At 47.3% G+C, this 22,126-nt stretch overlaps 1 protein-coding gene and 2 long non-coding RNA genes across 3 annotated transcripts in view; 2 read left to right on the top strand and 1 right to left on the bottom strand.

The window, feature by feature from the left end:
• Positions 1-255: 255 nt before the first annotated feature.
• VIT (vitrin) overlaps positions 256-22,126 on the bottom strand; it is a 115,452-nt gene continuing 93,581 nt past the window's right edge. Inside the window, exons 11-14 of the mRNA XM_084793090.1 lie at positions 8,776-8,879; positions 5,853-6,079; positions 3,531-4,044; positions 256-1,201 (exon numbers count right to left, since the gene is read on the bottom strand). Of these exons, the coding sequence (XP_084649216.1) occupies positions 1,023-1,201; positions 3,531-4,044; positions 5,853-6,079; positions 8,776-8,879 (1,024 nt within the window). The 3' untranslated portion in view covers positions 256-1,022. The remainder of the gene's footprint in view (positions 1,202-3,530; positions 4,045-5,852; positions 6,080-8,775; positions 8,880-22,126) is intronic.
• LOC311603857 lies at positions 12,237-16,360 on the top strand. The gene is made up of 4 exons (XR_014781290.1): positions 12,237-12,282; positions 13,936-14,114; positions 14,734-14,988; positions 15,447-16,360. It is a non-coding gene; the product is annotated as an uncharacterized lncRNA (long non-coding RNA).
• The window catches only part of LOC311603856, a 32,230-nt gene continuing 31,721 nt past the window's right edge, over positions 21,618-22,126 (top strand). Inside the window, exon 1 of the long non-coding RNA XR_014781289.1 lies at positions 21,618-21,871. This is a non-coding gene — a long non-coding RNA (uncharacterized lncRNA). The remainder of the gene's footprint in view (positions 21,872-22,126) is intronic.

The following is a 22,126-nucleotide window of genomic DNA, read 5'->3' as shown; positions in this document are numbered from 1 at the left end:
GTTGTAGATGGTTGTGAGCTGCCACATAGGTGTTGGGAATGGGACCCAGGTAGTCTGTAAGAGCAGCTAGTGCTCATAATGGCTGAGGTATCTCTCCAGCTCAATGGCTTTAATAAAATAAAACAGAACTTTAACAAAATGTTATCTTTATTTAGGGATCTTTTGAATATTTGTTAAGTGTTGGGGTTAAAACCAATCACCCTACGCATGCTGGTCAAGTACTCTACTATTGAGCTACACCCTGGTCCTTCTTGTTTGTATGTTTATTTTACCCAGTCTCATTCAGTTGACTAGTCAGGCCTTGAACTTGAGATCCTCCCGCCCCAGCGTCTTGAGTAGCTGGGGTTATAGGCACGTACTGCCCTGTCCATCCCTGAATACTCTTTGCATGCATTCCGTGTGTGTTTTATAAGCTAACAGACAAGTCCTGAGCTGAGGGTGTGATGCTCAGTCAACGTCCTCCCACTTCATTTCAGCGTATGCCCAGATCTAGTATTGACTTTTTTTATTTTTGCAAGAAAAGGAATAGTAGAGGATGGCCCCACCACAAGCCTAGAGACTCCCCATCACATGATCACAAAATGTCCATGTAATTCTTTTAAACATTTATTTAAGCAACCCCTACATTCTCATGACATAAAAAGTATGGATAGTTACAGGGGCCTAATGGGAAATATAAACAAGCTTCTCATAAAATCTCAGCTCAAATCTGTCGTAAGAGCTCTACTCTCTTCTGGATATGGATTTTTGAAAACAACTGTCAAAAAATTGCCAAAACTCTTCAACACATGCAAAAGGATGCAGTCTTTGAACCCAACCTGCAACCTGATGATCAGGTTTTTTTTAACTGGCAGGGTTTGAAGCATTTAAACCACCAACAGCAAAGATTATAACAGTGCATGCATTTTCCCAAGCCCTCCCCAAGCCCTGCCCTCCCCCCAGGCCCCAGAACAAGGGGGATGCCGCATGATGGTCCCAAGAGTCAGTAAGGCATCCTCTGCCCTTCTCTGTCTGCTCCAAGCTCAGTTCCGAGGCTGCGAGTTGAACTCCGTACAGATATTCCTTATGATCCTGGGTACGAACTTGTAGAGGTTGTCAAACTCATCCACAAAGAAGGAATGGTCCCTGGCTGGGTGGGTGGCTATTACGTCCAGCTCATCCTGAGCAGCCCATGCGATGCCTATCGCATATGTGGTCACCCCTGTGGAGATAAAGATGGCATGAAGCAAATGTCCCCAAGCAAAAGGACTGACAATGACTGTTTTCCCTCTGGGCTCCCCATATCAGGAATGTGCCAAAGAAAATAAATGAGAGAACCCCAGCAACTCTGGCAGATGGTCACCCAGGATGGACTTGGGTACTCCAAGAGACACAGTCCTTATTACAAATTCAGACTGAATCTCAATTTTGGGCACTAAGACCGGAAACCAACCCCTATGCCATTACAGCCCTTAGTAAAGGTCGGTAGCTCCAGTTCCGGAGCATCTAATGCCCTCTTCTGGTCTTCAAGGGCACTGCACATACATGGTGCACAAACACACATCAGGCAAAACACCCATCCAATCAAAATAAAAAACAAGGAAACCTTTAAGAGTATATAGACTATTCTAAAAGACAACCCAAATTACACATAGGCACAGAACAACAAAACCAACCGTGGTACTGAGGTCTGTGCCCTAGTTTAGCCTCTAGTGATCACTGACCACTCAATTTCCTTTTTGTCTTTTTGTTTTTAAGAGACAAGGTTTCACTATGTAGCCTTGACTGCTGCCCTGGACTTGCTATGTAGACCAGGCTAACCTCGAACTCACAGGGGTTTGTCCGCCTCTGCCTCTGGAGTGCTGGGTTTAAAGCTTGAGCCACCATGTCTGGCCCTTGGTTTATTTTATTGTCACTTGAGGTTTTATTTTCACGGCACTTTTCAGAACAACAGTACACACCTTGTTGCTTGTACAGGACAGGCTTAAGTGTGACTGAGTTTTATAAATATTTATAAAAAAAAAGTATTTTCCTCTTTCATGCTTTAAAAACTTCTGGTTGGTTTCTTAAGGCTTTTCTGCTTTTTTACTTATTTGCTTATTTATTAGTGAGTATGCACACATACAAATGCATGTGACCAGCTCACATGTGCTTGTCTGTGAGCAGAGGACAATTGTGTGTGGTTACTTCTCACGTTCATGTCCTTAGGCTTCCACCACATGTGCTATTACCCATAAGCTCCTAGGAGTGGTATTATAAGAGGTGTGGCCTTGGCCTTGCTGGAGGAGGTGTATGGCTGGGCAGGCTTTGAGGTTTCAGAAGATCGAGAAAGGCCTAGTGTCTCAGTCGTTTCCTACTGCCTGTGAACCAAGATGCAGACTTCTCCAGCACCGTGTCTGCCTGCGTGCCGCCATGCTTCCTGCCATGAAGATGGGCTAAATTGCTGAAACTGTAAGCCAGACTCAATGAAATGTTTTCCTTTATAAGAGTTGCTCTGACCTGGCGTGGTGGCGCACGCCTTTAATCCCAACACTCTGGAGGCAGAGGCAGGCAGATCCGCTGTGAGTTCCAGGCCAGGCTGGTCTATAAAATGAGTCTAGGACAGCCAAGGCTACACAGAGAAACCCTGTGTCAAAAAAAAAAAAAAAAAAAAGACTTGCTGTGGTCGTGGTGTCTCTTCACAGCAATAGAAACCCTAACTAAGACGGGAGTCATTGACAAAAATTGTATATTTCATCTATATGTGCTGACACATGCTTATAATCCCAGCACTCAGGTGGCCAAATCAGGAGGATGTAGTGTCTGAGATTAGCCTGAGTCATATAGAAAAAAAAAAACCTTCCCTGGGGGAGAGAAAACAAAACAAAGATCAAAACAAATATGAGCATTCACCTCCAATATTTACATCTCTTTAAACGCATTATTAGTCTATAAAAGGCACAAACATAACGTGGAGTCAATAAAGCTAGACCTTTGACATCTTTCATAAAACAATGAATTAACTTCCCCCTTCTGTTTTTGCCCATGTAGAAGGAGCTTTAGGCAACGGGGTGTAAAAGAAAGGGCTGCTGTCCTACCCCTGCAGGCTCTGGTACCTGAGGAATGCTTGAGGAACTGCTAAGCAGAATCCCTTTGATTCTGTGTCCTCTTCTCAGAAACACTTCTTCTGTTTCTCCCTACTGCTCTCCTTGTGCTTGTGAACATTAAAAAAAACTCTTTATGTGTATGAGTGTTTTGTCTACATGTATGTAAGTGCATATATGCGTGTAGGGTGCACACAGAGATCAGAAGAGGGTACCAAGTCCCCTGGAACTGAACTTTCAGATGGTTGTGAGTCACCATGTGGTGCTGGGCACTGAAACCAGGTCCTCTGCAAGAACAGCAAGAGTGCCTATCCACTGAGCCACCTATCCATCTCTCTGTGAATATTTTCTTAAGTCAGACAGACCCGACACATAAAAAAGGTAGTTCCTCCCTATCCACTAAGGACACTGGCCCTTTACTCCTTCAAGAAATGCATCTTTGCCCATGTTTATAGCAGGAGTGCTCACCCTTCTGGTAGGCAGCCATGGCTGGGATCCGCACGTCATCATAGGACCTGCCGTCAGTGATGAGGATCATCACCTTCCTCTTATTCGGTTTGGATTTCTTGAAGAGCTGTTCGAGGGCGTACTGGATGGCAGCCCCTGTGCTGGTGCCTCCACTCCAGTACCCTACCCTCCTGATGGCACTAAGGATGTCGTTTTTGCTGTTGTACTTGTCGAACCCAAATTCCAGCCGCTGCTCATAGGTGTACTGCACAGCCCCGATGCGCGTGTCGGTGTCTGAGATCTCAAACTCCTTGCTGAGGTTGGCCACGAACTGCAGGACTGTGCGGAAGTTGCTTGTCCCGACGCTGCTCGAGCCGTCAATGACAAAGCCGATGTCGGCCGAGTTTAAGCAGGTCTTGCTGCAGGCCAGGCGGTCTGTGTCACAGACCCGCTTCACCAGGGGCTGCACGATCTTGTGAAGGCTGAACCAGCTCTGCATGTTGAAGGAGTAGAAGCCGTTTGTCCTGCACACTGCCTAGAAGAGAGAAAGGAAAGAGAAAGGCAAGATGCTGCCCAGACCTGGGGTCAAGTCCTTCAGCCTGCTACCAAGACCCCTTGCCACCTTGCAGGCTTTTCGAGGTCATGCTTCCTGTATTAGACTTCGGAGTGCGCTCTCTCTATTCCAGTTTCCTGGCTGGGTACCACTGAGGTCAAGACCCAGCCAGTAACATCTGGACTCACTCCTGCCCCTCTCAGCTGGGTCCCTACCTTAGTGGAAAATGGTTCGATGAGCAAATTCACAGTTTGATATGTTATCATTGACTTTGGCTTCATATTTATGCCTCTGCTGGCCAGTCAACTCATTTATACTAGAAACCAGCCAGAAGAGTGGCATTTGTGGGTACCAGCCATCCTAGGGGAGGGCTAAAGAAAGCTATTGCTCTGATACACAAACAGGGATGTTTCCAAGGCAGCCCTGTACTCTGTTGGAAGGGATTCACAGTCGCTCAGTGGCCACATGTGATGGAGTGACACTAGATGCTCTTACAGTCTCTTATTTGGTTCCCACTCTCATTCTACAATATGGATCCCTCATCAAGGGACATGGGGACAGCTGTGAAGGGACATCTCTGAGTCCCTGAGATTGGAACATTGGTTTTATTTGCCATTGAAGTCCAAGATGTGCCTGCTGCACAACCTGCCTCCAGGCAAATGAGTGGTTTTGTTTGTTTGTTTGTTTGTTTGTTTTGTTTTGGTCTGTGCCCAAGCTTGTTCCAGAAAAAACAAAACAAACAAAAAAAAATGAAGGGAACATCAAATAAACTCTGAGCAAGTTGCTTAGTATGTTCTTAGAAGTGACCGGGCTCGTGTCCTGAAAGTTGGTCATCAGTCGGTCCTCCTGGCCTCTGGGATCTGGCAGGCTTCATGACTACAAAGGAACTTGTATTTTAAACAAGAAGTAACTTAAGTTTTTCCTAGGAAATATATTCTTTTATTGATTTATAAAAATCTAAATGGGGTTTGTGAAACTTTCCACAGCCTAGGTGGATGAATGCTGGGACAGAGCTGAGTCCTGGCGAGTGGATGGAGAGGAGGCGTCCCACCAGACCACCTGTGTAAAGTCATGGCAGGAGACAGTGGTGGCGCTGGCTGCGGAAGGGAGACTGGTTGGCTGGAACACACTGTGCATGTGGAGGTCACAGCTGGATGACCAGGAAGGAGGTTGGGGCCTTGTTTCAGGGTGCCTCATCTACAACAGGTAATGGTGAAGGGTTTGGAACAAGGACCCCAAGAGGCTTGGCAGAGTGCTTCAGAGTAAAACTGAGGAGACTCAACAGGAGGATGGACATATCTTAGGCCTGGGGTGGGGGTTTAGGACTGGATAACAGCAGAGGGTGAGAGCTGTGGTGTGGGTATCGGGGGGGTAATTCTGGGATGCCACCACCGTTGTGCCATCTAGGGGTATCATAGGGACATGACCATTCTGATATGCGAAGTGTAGACTTCCTTTGTTTGTGAGACGGATTCACTGTGTGTGTGTGTGTGTGTGTGTGTGTATGTGTGTGTGTGTGTGTGTGTGTATGTGTGTGAAGTCTATGTGGCTGTTTGGTTGGGGTCCCCTAGTGCTGTGAGAGGAGCAAGGTAGGTTTAAGTGAGACTCAAGACACTGCTCTTACAAGCTGCGGGCTGTGCAAGGAAAATAAAATTTGGCTTTGAAAGGGCAGCTCCAGGTTCCCCCATGAATGGCCCCACTGCCTATTCACGAGGCTTATGCACATTGGAAGGCCCTAGAGATGAGCTCGGAGCTCCTGCCCTTGAGTGGGTCCCTGGGCAGTTACCAACCTTGCTGGCAAAGTTGGGCTCTGTCACATACTGCTTCTCGCTTTCAGCAGCCCCTTCGATGGTGATGAAGAAGACATTGATCCCTGACTCCCTTGCAACTCGTGACACCTCTTCTACTTTGTCTGTGGGCCAGCCATCCACCATGACTACGGCAACATTGGGAGCACCACCCCTGTTTCCATTTGCTTTGGAAAAGAAGTTCTTGGTTACGAAGGAAATGGCACGGCCTGGAAGAAAAAGAAAATTTGTACTTGGAATGGTAGTAGTGACTATGAATATAGGAGCAGATCTCAGCTGCACAGAGAGGTCTAGAAAACATTTGTTCCCTCTACAGTTCTATCATCTGTCTGTCTGTCTGTCTGTCCATCTGTCTGTCTGTCTGTCTGTCTGTCTGTCTATCTATCTATGTATCTATCAATCTATCTCTCTATCTCTATATACATATTACACACACACACACACACACACACACACACACACACACACACACACACATGCACACACACGACCTAGAGTTGCAACAGTCTGCTCTAGCCAAGTACCACAGTTTAGCCAAGTCTCGAGGAACAATGGTGTCTCTGGCATGCTTTCCTCATGTGTGAATTTCACACTGTGCAAAGGTCTCTGGACATTTTCAACTAGCTCAAGCCACTGCCCCAGGTTCCCAGAACTGTCCTAGTTTTATTATTGAGTGTCCTAGGTCCTCCTGGGCATAATGAGATAGCTGGCTGCTTTTCAGTTAGCATGGCTGCATACAGCATGGCTCATAACTTAGAAATTATGGGTCCTGTGTGTGTGTGTGTGTGTGTCCTGAAGGGAGTTTTTGTTTATATGACTATATATACAGTTTCTAGGAGATTCCCATATGGTTTCTCATTTCAGTAACAGCTCGAATAGGCTTGTTTGGATTTTAGAACGAACACAACTTCACTGAGTGCTCTTCTGGCTTTGGTCATCCTGGCTCCCCTGGCTGTCTTACCTGTCTTACCTGTCAATTGAAAGCAACAGGTGGTTACGTTCAAAGCTGCTTCAGAAATGTGTTAGACAACCCATGCCAACTGGCTGCAGAGACCCCGTTGTTAAGGGCAAGCACGGCTGTTGAGCACGCAAGGCTCAAAGCACCCAGCAGTCTGCTCCAGCACAGGATTGAGAACCTGCAGTGAAGTGCATAAGTTGTAGGAAGCCATAAAATTTGATGCTGACTCCATCCGATCTTAAATTTAGAGGGTGAAGGGAATCAGAGCTTAACAGACATTCCATCCACCTTGAAACAAGAGGCTGGATCTGAAAGCTGCGTTGCCTGTGGTCCCTGGTGCCTGCACTTCCAGCTTCATCTAAGTTGATGCATTTGATGCAAAGCAAGGTAGGGGCTGTGACTTCATTTCTGTGGTTTCTGCTGATGAGACTGTGGTGTATTTGGATCTTGGCACTGGGTTTGGTTGGTGGCTTTGATGGTGTTGAGGTGATAAGGGTGGGGCTTGCTTTTTAAAAATATGAGAATGATGCTAGAGCTGTGAGCTGTCATCATGGCTACCTCTGGCTGGAGCAGCTTCCTGAAAAGGCCTTGTTGACAGAATTTGGAGATTGATATTCTGATCTTGGATGAAGTAACAGCCCTCTCACTGTCCCTTGTTCAGCATGACACCTTGATAAGTCATTCTGAACACTCGAACTACAGTGTCCTTCCTCAGCCCTCCCTGTGCTCCTTCTCAGACCAGAACCCCATGAGCCTCAGTCACTTACATAGATCATGTTCCCGGGGACTCCTGCATGATGCAGGGGCAGAGGGAGAACACATCGCCCTGAAAATGTGTGCCAACTGGGTAAGGACACCTCTCTGACATTGTCATCAGGGGCTGACCAAGCTTTCTCACTGAAGCTTTGCTTGTGTAAGTGGTAACTTGGAGACACGTGTGCAATCCCTTCCATCTTGCTTATGATGCAGGTAATGTGGAGTTACACACATGGATACAGTGACGTGGCATGTGGTTATTTAGCAGTGCACTGCAGCAAAGGATTCTGCATTTGCCAGATGCGAACGCTCTGGTCACTAGAGAGATATGGGAGGGGGGGGGAGACTAATTATTCAGACTTGTTATAACTCCAAGGATGCTTGGAGAAAGTTAGTCCTGCTTGCTGCTTCACTTCACACAAGCCATTGTAGCTTGCATCTTAATTCCTGTGGCCTCTAAGGGGTGGAAGGCTCCCTAAAGCACAACCAGCCTCTCTCTCTCTCTCTCTCTCTCTCTCTCTCTCTCTCTCTCTCTCTCTCTCTCTCTCTCTCTCTCTCCCTAACACACACACACACACACACACACACACACACACACACACACACACACACACACACACACACAGAGTCCCTCTTGTCCAGCCTCTTCTGGGTGAACAGGTAAAATGGAATTTCTGGAGCTGTCCAACTGAGAACTAGACCTTGGACTCTTAGTGGCACCCACCCCTCCTCAGGTTCAGACAGTACAGGAGACTCATCTTCCAGCACTGGGCTCGCTTCTCTTGGCAAAGTCACAACTACAACTTTGATGGGAACAAGACCCTCCTGCCCCCCCCTGCCCCCCCCCCCCGCGAGGGAGCTCCTTAGTGGGACTGATGATAGAATTTAGTGCTAGCCGATTGGTGGCTTACAGGTCAACCATGAAGTAGTCACAACAGCTGTCCTGCTAGGCCTGAGGAATGTGGCTGCAACCCAGGGAACTGAATGCGTAGGCGCTCTGAGGCGCAACCTTTCTGACTGTTCTTCTGCCTCAGTCCATGGGACTACGTTAGCAAAGATACAGAGGCTGTGTGTCATTTCTTGATGAATTGGTTTTTTCCCCTTCTCCTCAAATATGGAATATTATAAGACAACCACATAGAAGGTGCACCATGGCAACGAGGTGGAATTACCTGAATCTGGGTCACATACCTACATTAGACAGGCCTCCTCGCTGGGTAATTTTCTCTATAGCTGTCTTTAGATCCTGAGAAGTCGTGTGAGCTTTGAGGTTAAACTGGGTAGCAGGGTTGTCTCTAAAGAGAACGAGAAATCAAAGTCAGCTAGAAAGTTATTCCCTCCAGAGGAGGGTAGACATCATGGTTGACTCCTTCATATACGAATAGAACGGATGCTGTGACAAGGCCTGAGGCTGTGTTCATGCACTGTTCCTCAGTGGGCACGATGATGCTGAGACAGGGAGGCTGAGGTCCTCTACAGGGAACACAGGGGCAGCAGGCCGCTTGGGACAGGGCTGGAAGGTGTGAGTTCTGCTTTTGACTGGGCCGTGTTGTAGCTTTTTGTTTCTTCTTTGAGTGTGGAGAAAAGTTCTCTTTAGTCATTTTCTCAGTAATGGAATTTCCTTTTCTTTGATTGACTTTTGTTGTTTGACAAATCTTACACGTAAATGTGCATATGGTGTGTTTTGGCTACCTTCCCTCTCCACCTCCCTCTTTTCCTCTCATTGCCACGCACACCCCCTGTTCAATCTATACTGCTCCATTTCCCAGATTTATGACTTTTGGGTTGGCTTTGCGATCCATTTGGCTCAAGTAGGGCCACCGTGTGACCATTGGAAGTGTCTACTGGCTTGGCCGGGTCATCGGAGAGTATGGAAGTCAAGACAATGCTTTCTCCAGTCTAGCTGTGCAATCTGGAGCAGCCATTTAAATCTTTGGATTCCAGCTTCCTTACAGAGATCAATGCATCATCATAATGATCTCACTGGTAATGTCCAGTTGGATTCTACCACAGGAAGAGGACCAGTGAGCACTCAGTGTCTCTGGATTGCCTAGCCCTCTGCAGTAAGGGTCTCACCTGTTAGCCACTCCATGGGTGACCAGAGAGGCTCACCTGTTAGCCATGCCCTGCGTGCCCCCCAGCACTGGGAACCAACAACGAATAGGGGTGCTAGGAAGACCACTCTACCCATCTCATCGTCTGACCTGCAAGTAGGTGACACGACTGAAATCTCACCAGAAGGTCAATGTCATCTCCCTGAAAGCTAAAAAAAGACAGCTTGAGCAGATCTGGAGTGAGTTAAGTGGTGAGACAGGATAAGGACCCCTCTCTAGAGATGAGTATGCGCGCGTGGGAGCATCGAGAACAGGCTTGGAGCTACCTGTCAAGCAGAGGGTGTGGAGGAGGACCAGAGAGGTGAAGTTTCTGCCAGGTATGTGTGCACCATCAGTCATGGTGCAGCAAGGAGAGTGTTGAGATCATGTGGCTGGGGCACTGACACGCAACCCTAGGCAGAGCAGACACCCTAGGAGCAAGCACATCCTGTGCAACCACACAGGGCTGCGTGCTCCAAAAGAGCTCTCACTTGGTTCAAAGAAGCTGTCATCTTGAAACTCTTAGCTTCTGAACCAGGGAGCCTGCATACTACAGAGCCAGGACAGGCTGTGGGACCAAGTCCTCAAGAGATGGGGAGTCTTAAAAGCTTTCCCACCAACACCAGAAACCCAGCACTGGGCAGCTGCTCAGAGAGCTTGGGCTGAGGACTCTGAGGTGTCTGCGGTGTGTTCTTAGTATGTCCTTGGGTCTCCGGTGTGGTGCACAGGGACCCAGTCATCAGGACTTCAGGCAGGAGGCTTTCTCTTTCTCCCTCCCGCCCCTCTTCCTTTCCCATTTCCAACTTTCCTCCTGCCTCAAGCTGATCTTAGCTAGGCCCAGAATGTGTGCTTATCCAAGTGGCAGATGACAGCCATCTGAAGGGCCCTTTACCCTCAGAGACATTCAGTGAGTGCTGGTTTCGCCTCCAGCCACTGACCTCCAGCCCTGTGCTTATTCACAAAAGCCCCATGTCCCCACCATCACGTCCCAGCCATTCTGCTCGCCTTAACTGTTTTATTCCCGAGTCTCTTATGAAATCCTATTAGCAGAAGGCCCTCCCTTCTGCTCTAACTCTGCCTGTCATGCTGCTCTGTTCAAAATCCTGCGGGAGCTCTGGAGGTAGAGCAGTGGTGGAGACTGTGCTCAGCAGGTGCAAAGCCCGGGGTTTGATTCACAGCATCAAAGGTAGCTCATGTCTGGTTAGCATGTGGTAAATGAATAAGTGAGTAAGTGAGTGAGTGAGTGAGTGAGTGCAGCTGCCTGCTGTGGTTTGGATGTTGTTTTGAGGTCACATGTTGTGAGCTTAGTTCCTAGGGTGGCAGTGGTAAGAGGTCCTAAGACCTTATGAGTGCAGGCCCTGGTGAGACATGCTGAGGTCACTTGGGGAACAGCACTTGGAGGGATTGTGGCAACTGTGGCAGGAGCCTTGAGCATTACAAGAGTCAAGTTGAACTTTAAATCGCTCTCTGGCAATCTGACTGACAAGGTGATGTCCCTTTGTACTCTTGCTATCTTCCAGGGGATCTACTAGACCTGAGTTAATGCTGGTGCCCTGCTCTTGAATTCCAGAACATGAGATAGTTCCTTCAAAGATTAGCCATTTTATCATGCCAAGAAAAATGTACTTCTATTGCTAGACTTCACAGTTGGGCTTTCAAACCATTCATGATTTAATCACAACATACCAATGAACTCTCCTTCCTCTTTTCATTCATTCATTCATTCATTCATTCATTCATTTTTGGATTCCCTGTATCCTAGTCAAATACTGAGTAATCTTTTCCAGCTTGCTATTTTTGCATCTGCATTCTTCCTCCACTGACTCAGCTCTCTCTAACTACAGTGTATCACACAGTGCATGGCGCATGGAGGTCCTCAATGAAAACTACCGGAGAAGCAGCATTCCTTGTCCCATTTCTGAGCATCTCTGCTGGGGGCTCCATTGTGCACATCCTCCTCAGCTTGTCAGTCGTGGTCAGGTGTACTTGTAATCGCTTCCACACATCTCCATCACAAGGAAGGTACCTCAGTTTTGGTAGTTCCCAAACTGAAGACATTTCTTCTTCTGGTTTGCTCTGCCTAACTCTGCTCCTCTTCTGGACTCCTTGACTCACCGAGGTGTCTAGCAGCTAGCGTTCTTCTCACCAACTGCTGCATCCCACCCATCTCCCACCCGTCCCTCATGGCTCCTCCCATCCTGTCTAGCCTCAGCTTTGGACTTTGATCCCTCTACTGACTGACTAAGTTTCTATTTGGATCTGGGGTGTCTCTCAACACATGTCTCTCATCCATGGTGCTATTAGAAGGTAGTAAAAACCTGAGGCAGTAGGAGGAACTGGGTCACTGGGACCATGCCTTTGAGTGTGATAAATAAAACAGTAGCTAAAAATGCCAAACATTTCCTCATAGGTGTGTGATGTGACTTAAACTTCTTTGACTTTTTATCTCACAGGAATGTAATACACAGGGCTCTTGTTTTTCTCCTCTGTGGTGGAGTCATGCTGCTGTACGCATACTGTGATAACTCTAATTGTCGACTTGATACAACCTGCAAAAACCCAGGAAGAGAGTCTCAGCAAAGGACTGTCTGCGTCAGCTCAGCCTGTGAGTATGTCTATGTGTGATGGTGTCGGTCGCCTTAACTTATGTGGGAAGGAAGGCCAGCCGAACAGTGAGCATCATTCCCAGGCTTGGGGCTCTGAACCTTACAGAAGTGGGGAAGGTTAGCTGAGTCCGGCCTGCTTTCATCTCTTCTCTCTCTCCTTTTAGATGTGATGAGCTTTCCTGAACTCTTGCTTTGACTTCTCCTCAATATTGTGCTATAACCAGGAACTGTGACCTAAAATAAATCCTTTTCTCCTAAACTGCGTTTTGTCAGGGCTTTTTATCACAGTGATAGAAATGTAACTAGGATAGGTACCATCTGCAGACTCAAATCCCATCTCAAATCCCATCCCTACCCTCTCTTTCTTTTTCTTGTTTTCAGATAGCATCTCATTATGTAGCTCTGGCTAGCTTGAAACTCTCTCTGTAGACCAGGCTGGCCTTGAACTCACAGAGATCCACCTGCCTCTGCCTTCTAAATTTTGTGATTAAAGGTGTGTGCCACCATGCCTAGCCTGCTGTTTGCTTTTTATTCAGCTCTTATCTCATAAGTCCATAAGTTCACACTCTTTCCTGCTTATTTCACATCGTCATCACACTGCAGATGTTTCTCTAGAGCTTTCTGGAGTACACTCACCTCCAGATCAGCACACTTCCTCTCCTTTTCTCAAAGGACCAAAGTGCTGATTCATGAACATTGAGTCCACAACCAATAGCACAGTCACTCATGGCCATCTGTGCTTGCCTGCAGGTGACTCATGCCCACTCGTGCTCACCTGAAAGTGCGCTTTCTTTTACTTTTAAAATAGCAGTCATCAAAGCATGCATGTGTCCGTGCACACACACACACACACACACACACACACAGAGACAGAAATAGAGTGTGTGTGTGTGTGTGTGTGTGTGTGTGTGTGTGTGTGTGTGAGAGAGAGAGAGAGAGAGAGAGAGAGAGAGAGAGAGAGAACAGTATGTTAAACTATTAAAATGACTCTATGAAAGAGCCAAAGAGCCCAAGTGTTACCTCATTCAACTGTGTTTAGTCAAGTAACTACATATTTTGCCCCACTTCAGCATTTTATCAGGAATTATTGTGAACGCCTACTAATGTGATATTAAAATGAATGTGCATTTTAGTGAGTAAGTCACTCTGCAGATAAGGAGATGCACACACCCTGAGGCACCCATGACAAGGCCTGTGTCTTCTTCCTTGGCTTATTCTCTGTGCAGTAGAGCACTCCGCCTCAGAGCTCCAGCCCAGCCTCCACCTGCCTGCATCACCTCACACACCCACACCTCACACATCCACACATCACACATCCACACCTCACACATCCACACCTCACACATCCACACCTCACACATCCACACCTCACACATCCACACCTCACACATCCACACCTCACACATCCACACATCACACATCCACACCTCACACATCCACACCTCACACATCCACACCTCACACATCCACACCTCACACATCCACACATCACACATCCACACATCACACACAGTCCAGCTCTTCATACACTTGATAGAAAAGATACTTTTCATTTTTTAAATGTCATTTCTTAAAAAAAAAAAAGTGCCCCCTTAACTAGACTGTGGAGTCCTAAATAGAAGAAACTCTATCACATAGATTTATTCTTTTAGGGGACTAAAAGGTCGGACCTGGGACCTCCGAATCCCTTCCCAGTGTCTGAATTGATGGCGATTATGATTATGGCCAAAGACATCTACCAACGGTCTCCCTGGAAAATGTAATGAGATCACTTAGATGAACCTTACACTGGTATTTCTTTTCAATGGCACAGGCCAGAATGTGGTAAACAGTAAGTGCTCATTCTGTTTAAACCAAGGGAACGAGTGGGTTGCTAACTTGTAAGCTATGCCAGTTCTTAGGATAGACCTATCCTAGGAGTTGGGATGTACAGGTGTCTTTTTTTTTTGTTTCCAAGATGAATAGCTTAATCTTCAGACAGGGCTTCTAGGGTTTAGATGCTGTGTGTCCTGAGTAGTTCAGGTATTCAGAGAGATGGTGTTGACATGGCACAATCTGTAAGAAAGGTGGGTGGCAGACTCGACCCTAGAGGAGGGTACTTATGTAACAGGAGAACCATGTTTGGAAGGAATTGATGCAGGCCTTTAGGGCTGGGTTGGTTCTCACAGGGACGGGCTGTTGTGGGCATCCTGGGGCCTCCTCACAGTCCTTGTTCAGAATGTCTCATTTTTACCTCTGCTACCCGTACTACAGCCCATGCCCCATGTTAACATCCTTCAGAAGCTCCGCCCCATGTTAACATCCTGCACAAGCTCCTCACCAGAGTCAGCCAAAAGCTGGTGGAAACCTCTGTAAACTTGAGGTAAATAAAATTATCTCCCTTATAAAGTAACAGCATCAGGCACTTAGTTACAAAAGTGGAAATATTTGAATTTTTAATTTTATTACAGGCTCTCATGAAATGAGACTACATTTTTCTGCCTCAGCGGGATCAGAGATTTACTTTGAAAACAAGAGGAAAAAAAAAAGATGTTTACAGTTTAAGGACAAAACATGAAATTGTCTTACATTTGGAAGAAGAACTAGGCTTTTAATGCAAAGAAAATTATGCGGAGCCAAGAAGTTTGCTGTGCATAAAAAGGAATAATTTTATAGTAGCAGATGGCTGCCGGGAGCAGGTTTTGGAAGCAAGGACACCAATCAAGGTGAGTCCGGGCCGTTTCTTTGAAAGACTGGGGAGGTAGGTTGGGGAACAGTGCATCCATACCCCCTTCATAGTAAAACTTACCAGTGGCATTTGTTAAACTGTATGGGTTACTTGATACGTCTTTAAGAAGAAAAGCAAACACTGGCCTGGAAGTTTCTAAAACAAAGACTCCAGTGATTCATTCTCAGGAAGATTCAGGAGGCCGTGGATTTTGGAGGGCTTCTGTTAAAATCCTAACCCTACTGTTCTGTTGACATCCCGGAGTCTACTGGTCTACCTCTGAACGCTTTGAGCAAGCGGATGAACCTTTCAAAATAATTTGTTATACAAGTAGAGAAATATTAGCTAATTAGATTTCCTCCAGCAAGAACCTTTTAAAAACTATTCCCTCTAAGCAGGCAATGCCTGAAGTTACTATAAACTAATCTATATTTAGCCATTTAATTTTCATTGTAGGCTGACGTAGGGATGGCGTGGACTTAGCCAATGCAAAGAAGGACGTCTGTGAGATCAGGAAGAGTTTCCGAGGAACGTGCTGGTGGATGTAGGGGAGGTGACAGACTTGTTCATTGAAGGCTCAAATTGAAAATGATTCTGGCTCCAACCCCTCAACAGCTCTGAGATCTGTAGAGCTACTGCCAGCCTTAGTGCATGTGGCCTGGCCCAACCAGCTGAGGGACTTTGTACAACAACTCTTACAAATGGACACTGGCCTTTGATTTCCAAGTTACAGAAAGAGGGGAATAGACTCTTCCAGAATTGAGTTTTCATGTAATTATTAGCAATATTTTCCAAATAGAAGAAAATAAACCTGCGTTAACCACTCTCTGCTGGAGGAAACAGGATGTTCCATCTGATAACCTGGGAGTCCGTCCAGAAGCAACGGGCACACCAGATGTTAATCTGGAACCACACTGGGGGCCTCCTCAGGTGAGCACTGGAATGTCTAGGTAGCACAGCTTCCCACACTCACATGGCTCTGGTCACTTTGGTTCATGTTAAGGTGAAGATTTGCTCCTGGAGAGCCAGCACGGGGTCTGAGGTTGTATATTTTAAACTCCCTGATGCTGTGGTGACAGTGTGGATCACACTTTAAGTAGCAGTGTCTTAGTGGACGCTTTAAAAAATCCAGAAGATCAGCAATGAGGTTGCCAGTGACAAGCAAAGAAAGAATAAAGAAGTCTATGCCCCATATTTGACCACGTCCCCTGGATGGGGAGGCCTAGTGGCACTCAGAGGAAGGACAGCAGGCTACCAAGAAGAGGCTTGATACCTGATGAGCATATACAGGGGGAGGAGATCCCCCTCAGTCACAGTCATAGGGGAGGGGAGTAAGGGGAAAATGGGAGGGAGGGAGGAATGGGAGGATACAAGGGATGGGATAACAATTGAGATGTAATATGAATAAATTAATAAAATATATTTTAAAAAATAAAATAAAAGTAACACTGTTAAAGAAGGAGGAGGAGGAGAAGAAGAAGAGTAGAGATGGGGAGATGGATAACGTCTCAGTGGTTGAGAGTGTGCGTTACACTTGCAGAGGACCCGAGTTTGGTTCCCAGTACTCATGCTCAGCGCCCACATCTCTATCTCTGGCTCTGACTCTCTCTTCATGCCTCCATGGACAAGTGTGCTCACACTCACATACTCCCCCCCACCCGCCCCTAACACAAACACACACATACAAATAATTAAAAATAAAACTAAGTCTTGAAAGAAAGAAGTCTTGAAAAGGGGAGGAAAAGATTGAGGGAGGGACAGGATGGAGCCCTGCAGCCCTGTGACTGGCCGCCTAGAAGGAGGCATGTTGGTCTAGCAGAGGAGTCACATGATGGCAGCACAGCCTACAGGAATAGCTGTGCCTTCCCTCACCAGTTGTATGGATTATCACCTGCGAAGCCAGTGGCGCCTTGGCTCCACATGCAGAAGTTATGATTTCACAGAACTGATGCTTGGCTTGGGCATCAGAATTTTTAAGGACCCCCCAGAGTGGTTCTTATGTGCACTGAGATGGTGGTCCACTTTTCTAGAGGGAGGGTGGGCTCGGAGGACACTGTACAAACCCAGCCAATGTGTGCTAGGAGCTCACAGGAGTCACTGGGGAGCCCAAGTGTGATTGTTTTGTATGGGCCTCAAGAGAACTGCACAGGACAGTGTATTGGGGTTATCTAAAGGAATCGAACCAATTGAATGAATACATATGGTACATATGCTATATGAGCCCATATAATAAATCCCTCCTTATTATATATTACATATTACATATATAGATAACAAAAGTACGTATTATAAAATACATAATATACACACATATATGTGTCACATATTTTAATACATATATGTATTAAAAGGGGATTTATTAGACTGCCTTGTAGGGTGTGGTCAAGGTAGGCCACATTGGCTGGCTGAAAATGGAAAGGCTGAGAAGCTGGTAGCTGTTTCGGCTCATGAGGCTGGATGTTTCAGTTGTCCTAATATGGCATTGGAGTCCTGGCAATTCCTGGAGAACTGCTGGTCTTCTGTCTACATTGGAATCCTGAAGAGCCTGGATTAACACTAGTCACGGTAACAGGATAGATGAACTTGCCAGCAAGAGTGAGGACACGCAGGCAAAATGCAGTTTCCTTCTCCCATGTCCTTTTATGTGGGCTGCCACCAGAGGGTGTAGCCCAGATTTAAGGCGAGTCTTTCTGCTTCAGATAAGCTTATAAAGAAAATCCCCCCTCTCTGGAGCACTCAGTAGCTTGGGTCCCAACTGTTTTCAGATGTAGGCAAGTTGACAAATAAGATGACATCACAGAGGGAAAAGAAAAGGCCCAAGATTCTTTTAAAAAATACTTTCTTTCTGTATTGTATGTGCATATGTGCATGTATGTGGTATATGATGTGTGTGTGTGTGCGTGTGTGTGCATGTGTGTAGGTATGGGTGAATATGTGCCATGGAACACTTGCTAAGGTCAGTCTTTGTTTTTGGCCTTGTTTTGAGGTGCTAACTAATTTTTCCACTGTGCATGCCAGGCTTTAGCTGGTCCATGAGTTTCCTGAGTCCCCTTCTCTTTCCGCATCTCCCTGTAGATGCGCCACTACTGCAGGAGCATGCTGCAGTGTCTAGATGGGCACATGGCTTCTGGGGATAGGAACTCAGGTCTTCATGTTTGTGTGACAACACTTTTTTAAAAGTATATTTATTTATATATTATATATATGAATGAGTACACTGTCTTCATGTACACCAGGACAGGGCATCGGATCATAATACAGATGGTTGTGAGCCACCATGGGGCCATGGGGGTGCTGGGAATTGAACTTAGGACCTTTGGAAGAGCAGACAGTGCTCTTAACCACTGAGCCATCTCTCCAGCCTGTGTGACAACACTTTTATCCTATGAGCCATTTCTCCAGCCCCTGATACTCTTTTGTGTGTAGTATTTTCAGGTCGCTAAGCTTTGAAGACTGTCTGAAAGAGGAAAGTGGTGGGGTGGGGTCTTGTCCAGAGACACGGAGAGTCAGCTCAGTGAGGTGGCAGCCAGCTGGCTGGGTTAGGGTTCTGTTAGTTCCTGGAAAGGCAAGATCAACTATGGGGACAAAACAGCAGCGGGGCAAACTTGAGAAGTTGTGACAAATGTTGCAATCCTGTACTTTGGAAGCGAGGCAGTGCCTTCCGGTCCAACCTTGGGGAGTCAGGTGCTTCTCACATTGGCCACACATCAAGTGCACAGGAATAAGAGGTTAAAGTATCCATTTCAAATCCGTATCTTGTCTGGTTCTGTTCCACGTATCTGTGACTATACACATTATGGCCTGGGAGGAAGAAAGAAGCATCTCTTAGAAGCTGCCTGAGTGATGCTGATGTGAAGTCAGAGCCTAGGTTGCCCTTCTCGCTCAGGAAGATGCACACGTGCACATTGTTTGTGTGCTCCCATGCGTGTACTGTGATTCACATCCGCCAGCCACATCTCTGCTGCATCCCATGTCCAGTTGCTCCCACTCCTTGCTTTGCTGCAGCCATAGACTGTGTGGCAGAGTGAATACATTGTCAGCCCTGTTTATTTCTTATCGTTGCTGTAGCAAACGTGTCCTAGACAACACACGTCAAGCTCACAGTTGCCAAAGTCTGGAGTCCAGTGCTGAGGGTGCTGGCAGGGGTGCACATCTTCAGAAGGCCTTTGCCTTCTTCAGGAGAATGCCTGTGTCCCTTGCTCATGACCAACTCTGTCCTCAAAACCAGCAATAGGCATCTCTATTCTTCCAGTCGGTGTCCTTGGTGGACAACAGCTAGGAAAGCCTCTCCGCTTTCACAGGCTTGTTATTATATTAGGTCAGCAAGGCGCCCATCTCTTTCTAATTATGTCAGCAAGGTCCCTTCCGTTCGCGGTCCACAGCCTTTGGACATTTGCATGTGGATAACTGTTAGGGCCCTAACTGTTAAGGCTGTTACTAGGCAGCCGCAGGAGCAATGCCCGCTTTGCTCCCTCCCTGCATTCTGCCTGTCCATGGGTAGGTGGCGCCACTGATCCACAGCTGCTCCGCTGATTGTGACTGCAAGTCTTCAGTCCATGGCTGAGAACCAGGGGCGGGGGGGGGGGGGGGGGGGGGGATGAGAACCAAGAAGATATAGGAGGGGTAACCCAAGTCACCATCTACAAAAGAGGGAGCTGCTGTCAACCCCAGGGCAAAGGAACATTTATTTATTTATGTATTGTTTTTGTTTTAGGTCCCCCCCTCCCCCAGATCTCCATCCCAAGACAGGGTTTCTCTGTGTAGCCCTGGCTGTCTTGGACTCACTTTGTAGACCAGGTTGGCCTCAAACTCACAGAGATCCACCTGCCTCTGCCTCCCAAGTGCTGGGATTACAGGCGTGCGCCACTGAGCCCGGTTAAGAACATTTATTTTTAAATGAAGAAAACTAGTCTGTGTTCCCAAACCATCGTTCCTGTTTTGATGCCCTAGACTTGGCGATGGCATCCAAGAGAACATGCAAAATTCTTTTCCCTTTATCCTGTTGACATGAAAAACTATGGGAAGTCTAAGGGGCAGTTAGCTCCTGTGGATGTGGGCGGAGCCACAAGGCAAGCTGCGTGCTGTTTGCAGTCACCCTGCCCACTTGAGTTCACCAGACCACAAGCTCTGGCTGTGCTGTTCTCTGTTAGTGTGCCACTTGGTAGTAAGCGCAATTTCACACCTGTGGCTTGTATAATTTTAATTTGAGAATGCATGTGGAAGATGGCACCTTGGCCCATTGACCTAGCGCTGAGTGTCTGCCTTTGGGCTGGTGGGAAGCACCAGTTATAAACTGCTTTCCTGGTGGATGAGCCACAGTCTCCCTCTGAAGTCGATTTTGTTTGACATTTGAAGGATTAACCCCTCCGATATTTGCCCTCTCTCCATGGTTGTGCATTTAGCGGGTGTTCTTAGGAAAGCCGCGTGGTATTTCTGAGTCTGCACCAGATGCCACCTGTCCTATTGAAGGCACCTGATAACTGTGGGAGAAATGCCATGGTTGCTGACAGGATTCATGGTCATGCAGTATGAGCTGTGCAGGCAGGGAAGAGGGGAGAGAACATGCCAGAACTGTGGAGGGTCAGACCTCTCAGCCACAGGGAAGGCCAGTGCAAGGCGCATTACTGGAGAAACAGAAAGCAAGGGCCTGGTAGAGGTGCTGGTATCCAATAGGGAAATAGACAGGCAAAGAGCTCAGGAGACACTGGAGAGAGCGTGACAAGTGTCTTCTCACTCTTGTGAATTCTCCAGAAACTTCACTTCACTAGGATACGTGTGAGTCTGTTCTTTGTCCCCATGACATCTTTCAGGATTCCCCAGGGATCCAACATATTGCATTTCACAAATTTATACATCTTGGACTTTTATTTTGTTTTTCCCGTTACTACTTGGCACAGGTCTTTGAAGCTCGTAATTTAATTCTTGCAGAGTCTAAACCTTGCAGAGTCTCAATTCTGAGTCCGCTGTCCTGAGGAGCTCCTCTGGGGGAGCTGTGTGGGGCAGCATCAGCGGAAATGGAGGTGGGCGCCTGGGAGGTGGAGACATTTAGTCACTGGGTCCTCGAGGTTCTTCTCAACCTCCGCCCCTCCTCTGTGGCTGTTCCTGATGGGGTAGGCACTTCTCGGCAGGGCCTGGAGATCTCGCGACACCACGGCAAGGCAAAAGCAGGAGTCTTCAGGCACCCTTTATTCTAAGATAAAGGAATGACTTTACCTGCATGTGGGAGTGCACTGAGTGAGGTGGCTAAGTTTAACCTGAGGGACACCTAGCAAAAGGCTCGGCATGTGTCTGGGCGTGGCTCAAGAGGGTGTTTAACTGAGAATATTGGTACGTGGGTAAAAGCGGACTGAGGAAGACCTACTCAGGGGTTGAGTACTACCGTTGGACAGTCTGGGGGTTGGGATGGGCTAAAAAAGCAGAGAAGGGGGATTATATAAAAGCACTTGCTGTGCAAGTCTGGCAGCTAGGATTTGGCCCCTTGGCGCAGAGAGGAAGAATCGTTGTCTTTTGACTTCTACAGGTGTGCCGTGGCATGTGTGTGACTGCAAACTCCACCCCCCCTCTCTACACACACACACACACACACACACACACACACACACACACACACACACACTAAACAAGATTTTGAAGCAGCAGAAGGCGGGTGCAGGGGCATGCGTCTTCAGGAGCTGCATTTTCCTGCTGCCGCCCACGCATAGCAGCTTCTTCAGGGGTTGTCCGTGGGCTGGAAGCCGCCTTCAAGCGTGGGGCCTCAGAAAAGTCCCCATCATCCTTCTCCCCTTCTCTGAGCTGCAGCTTCTCCGCCCGAGCGGGCTACTGACTTCCTTGGCTCTTGAACCTGCAGGCAGCCTCTATGGGACCATCCTGGCTCTAATTGGGTAAGCCAATCACATAAGCCCATTCTGACAATCTTATTTCCAACTGCCTCTGTTCCTCAGGAGAACCCTGGCTCACACAGAAGGCAACTAGATCTGGAGAGAATCCCAAGGCTGTGCGTGGATTCAGATTCCCACCCTGTCCCACCCCACCCCACCCCACCCCACCGCACTGCACCGCACCGCACACACAAGCTTTTCCTTTTTCAGCACACAGAGCTGAGCTCAGCGACATCTTGTCCATTCTCCCAGCCACTC

Source organism: Acomys minous (assembly GCF_964271855.1).
Source record: "Acomys minous genome assembly, chromosome: 8".
Classification (NCBI taxonomy): Eukaryota; Metazoa; Chordata; class Mammalia; order Rodentia; family Muridae; genus Acomys; species Acomys minous.
Note: the sequence above shows the minus strand (reverse complement) of the source record. Positions and strands in the feature narration are given on the sequence as shown.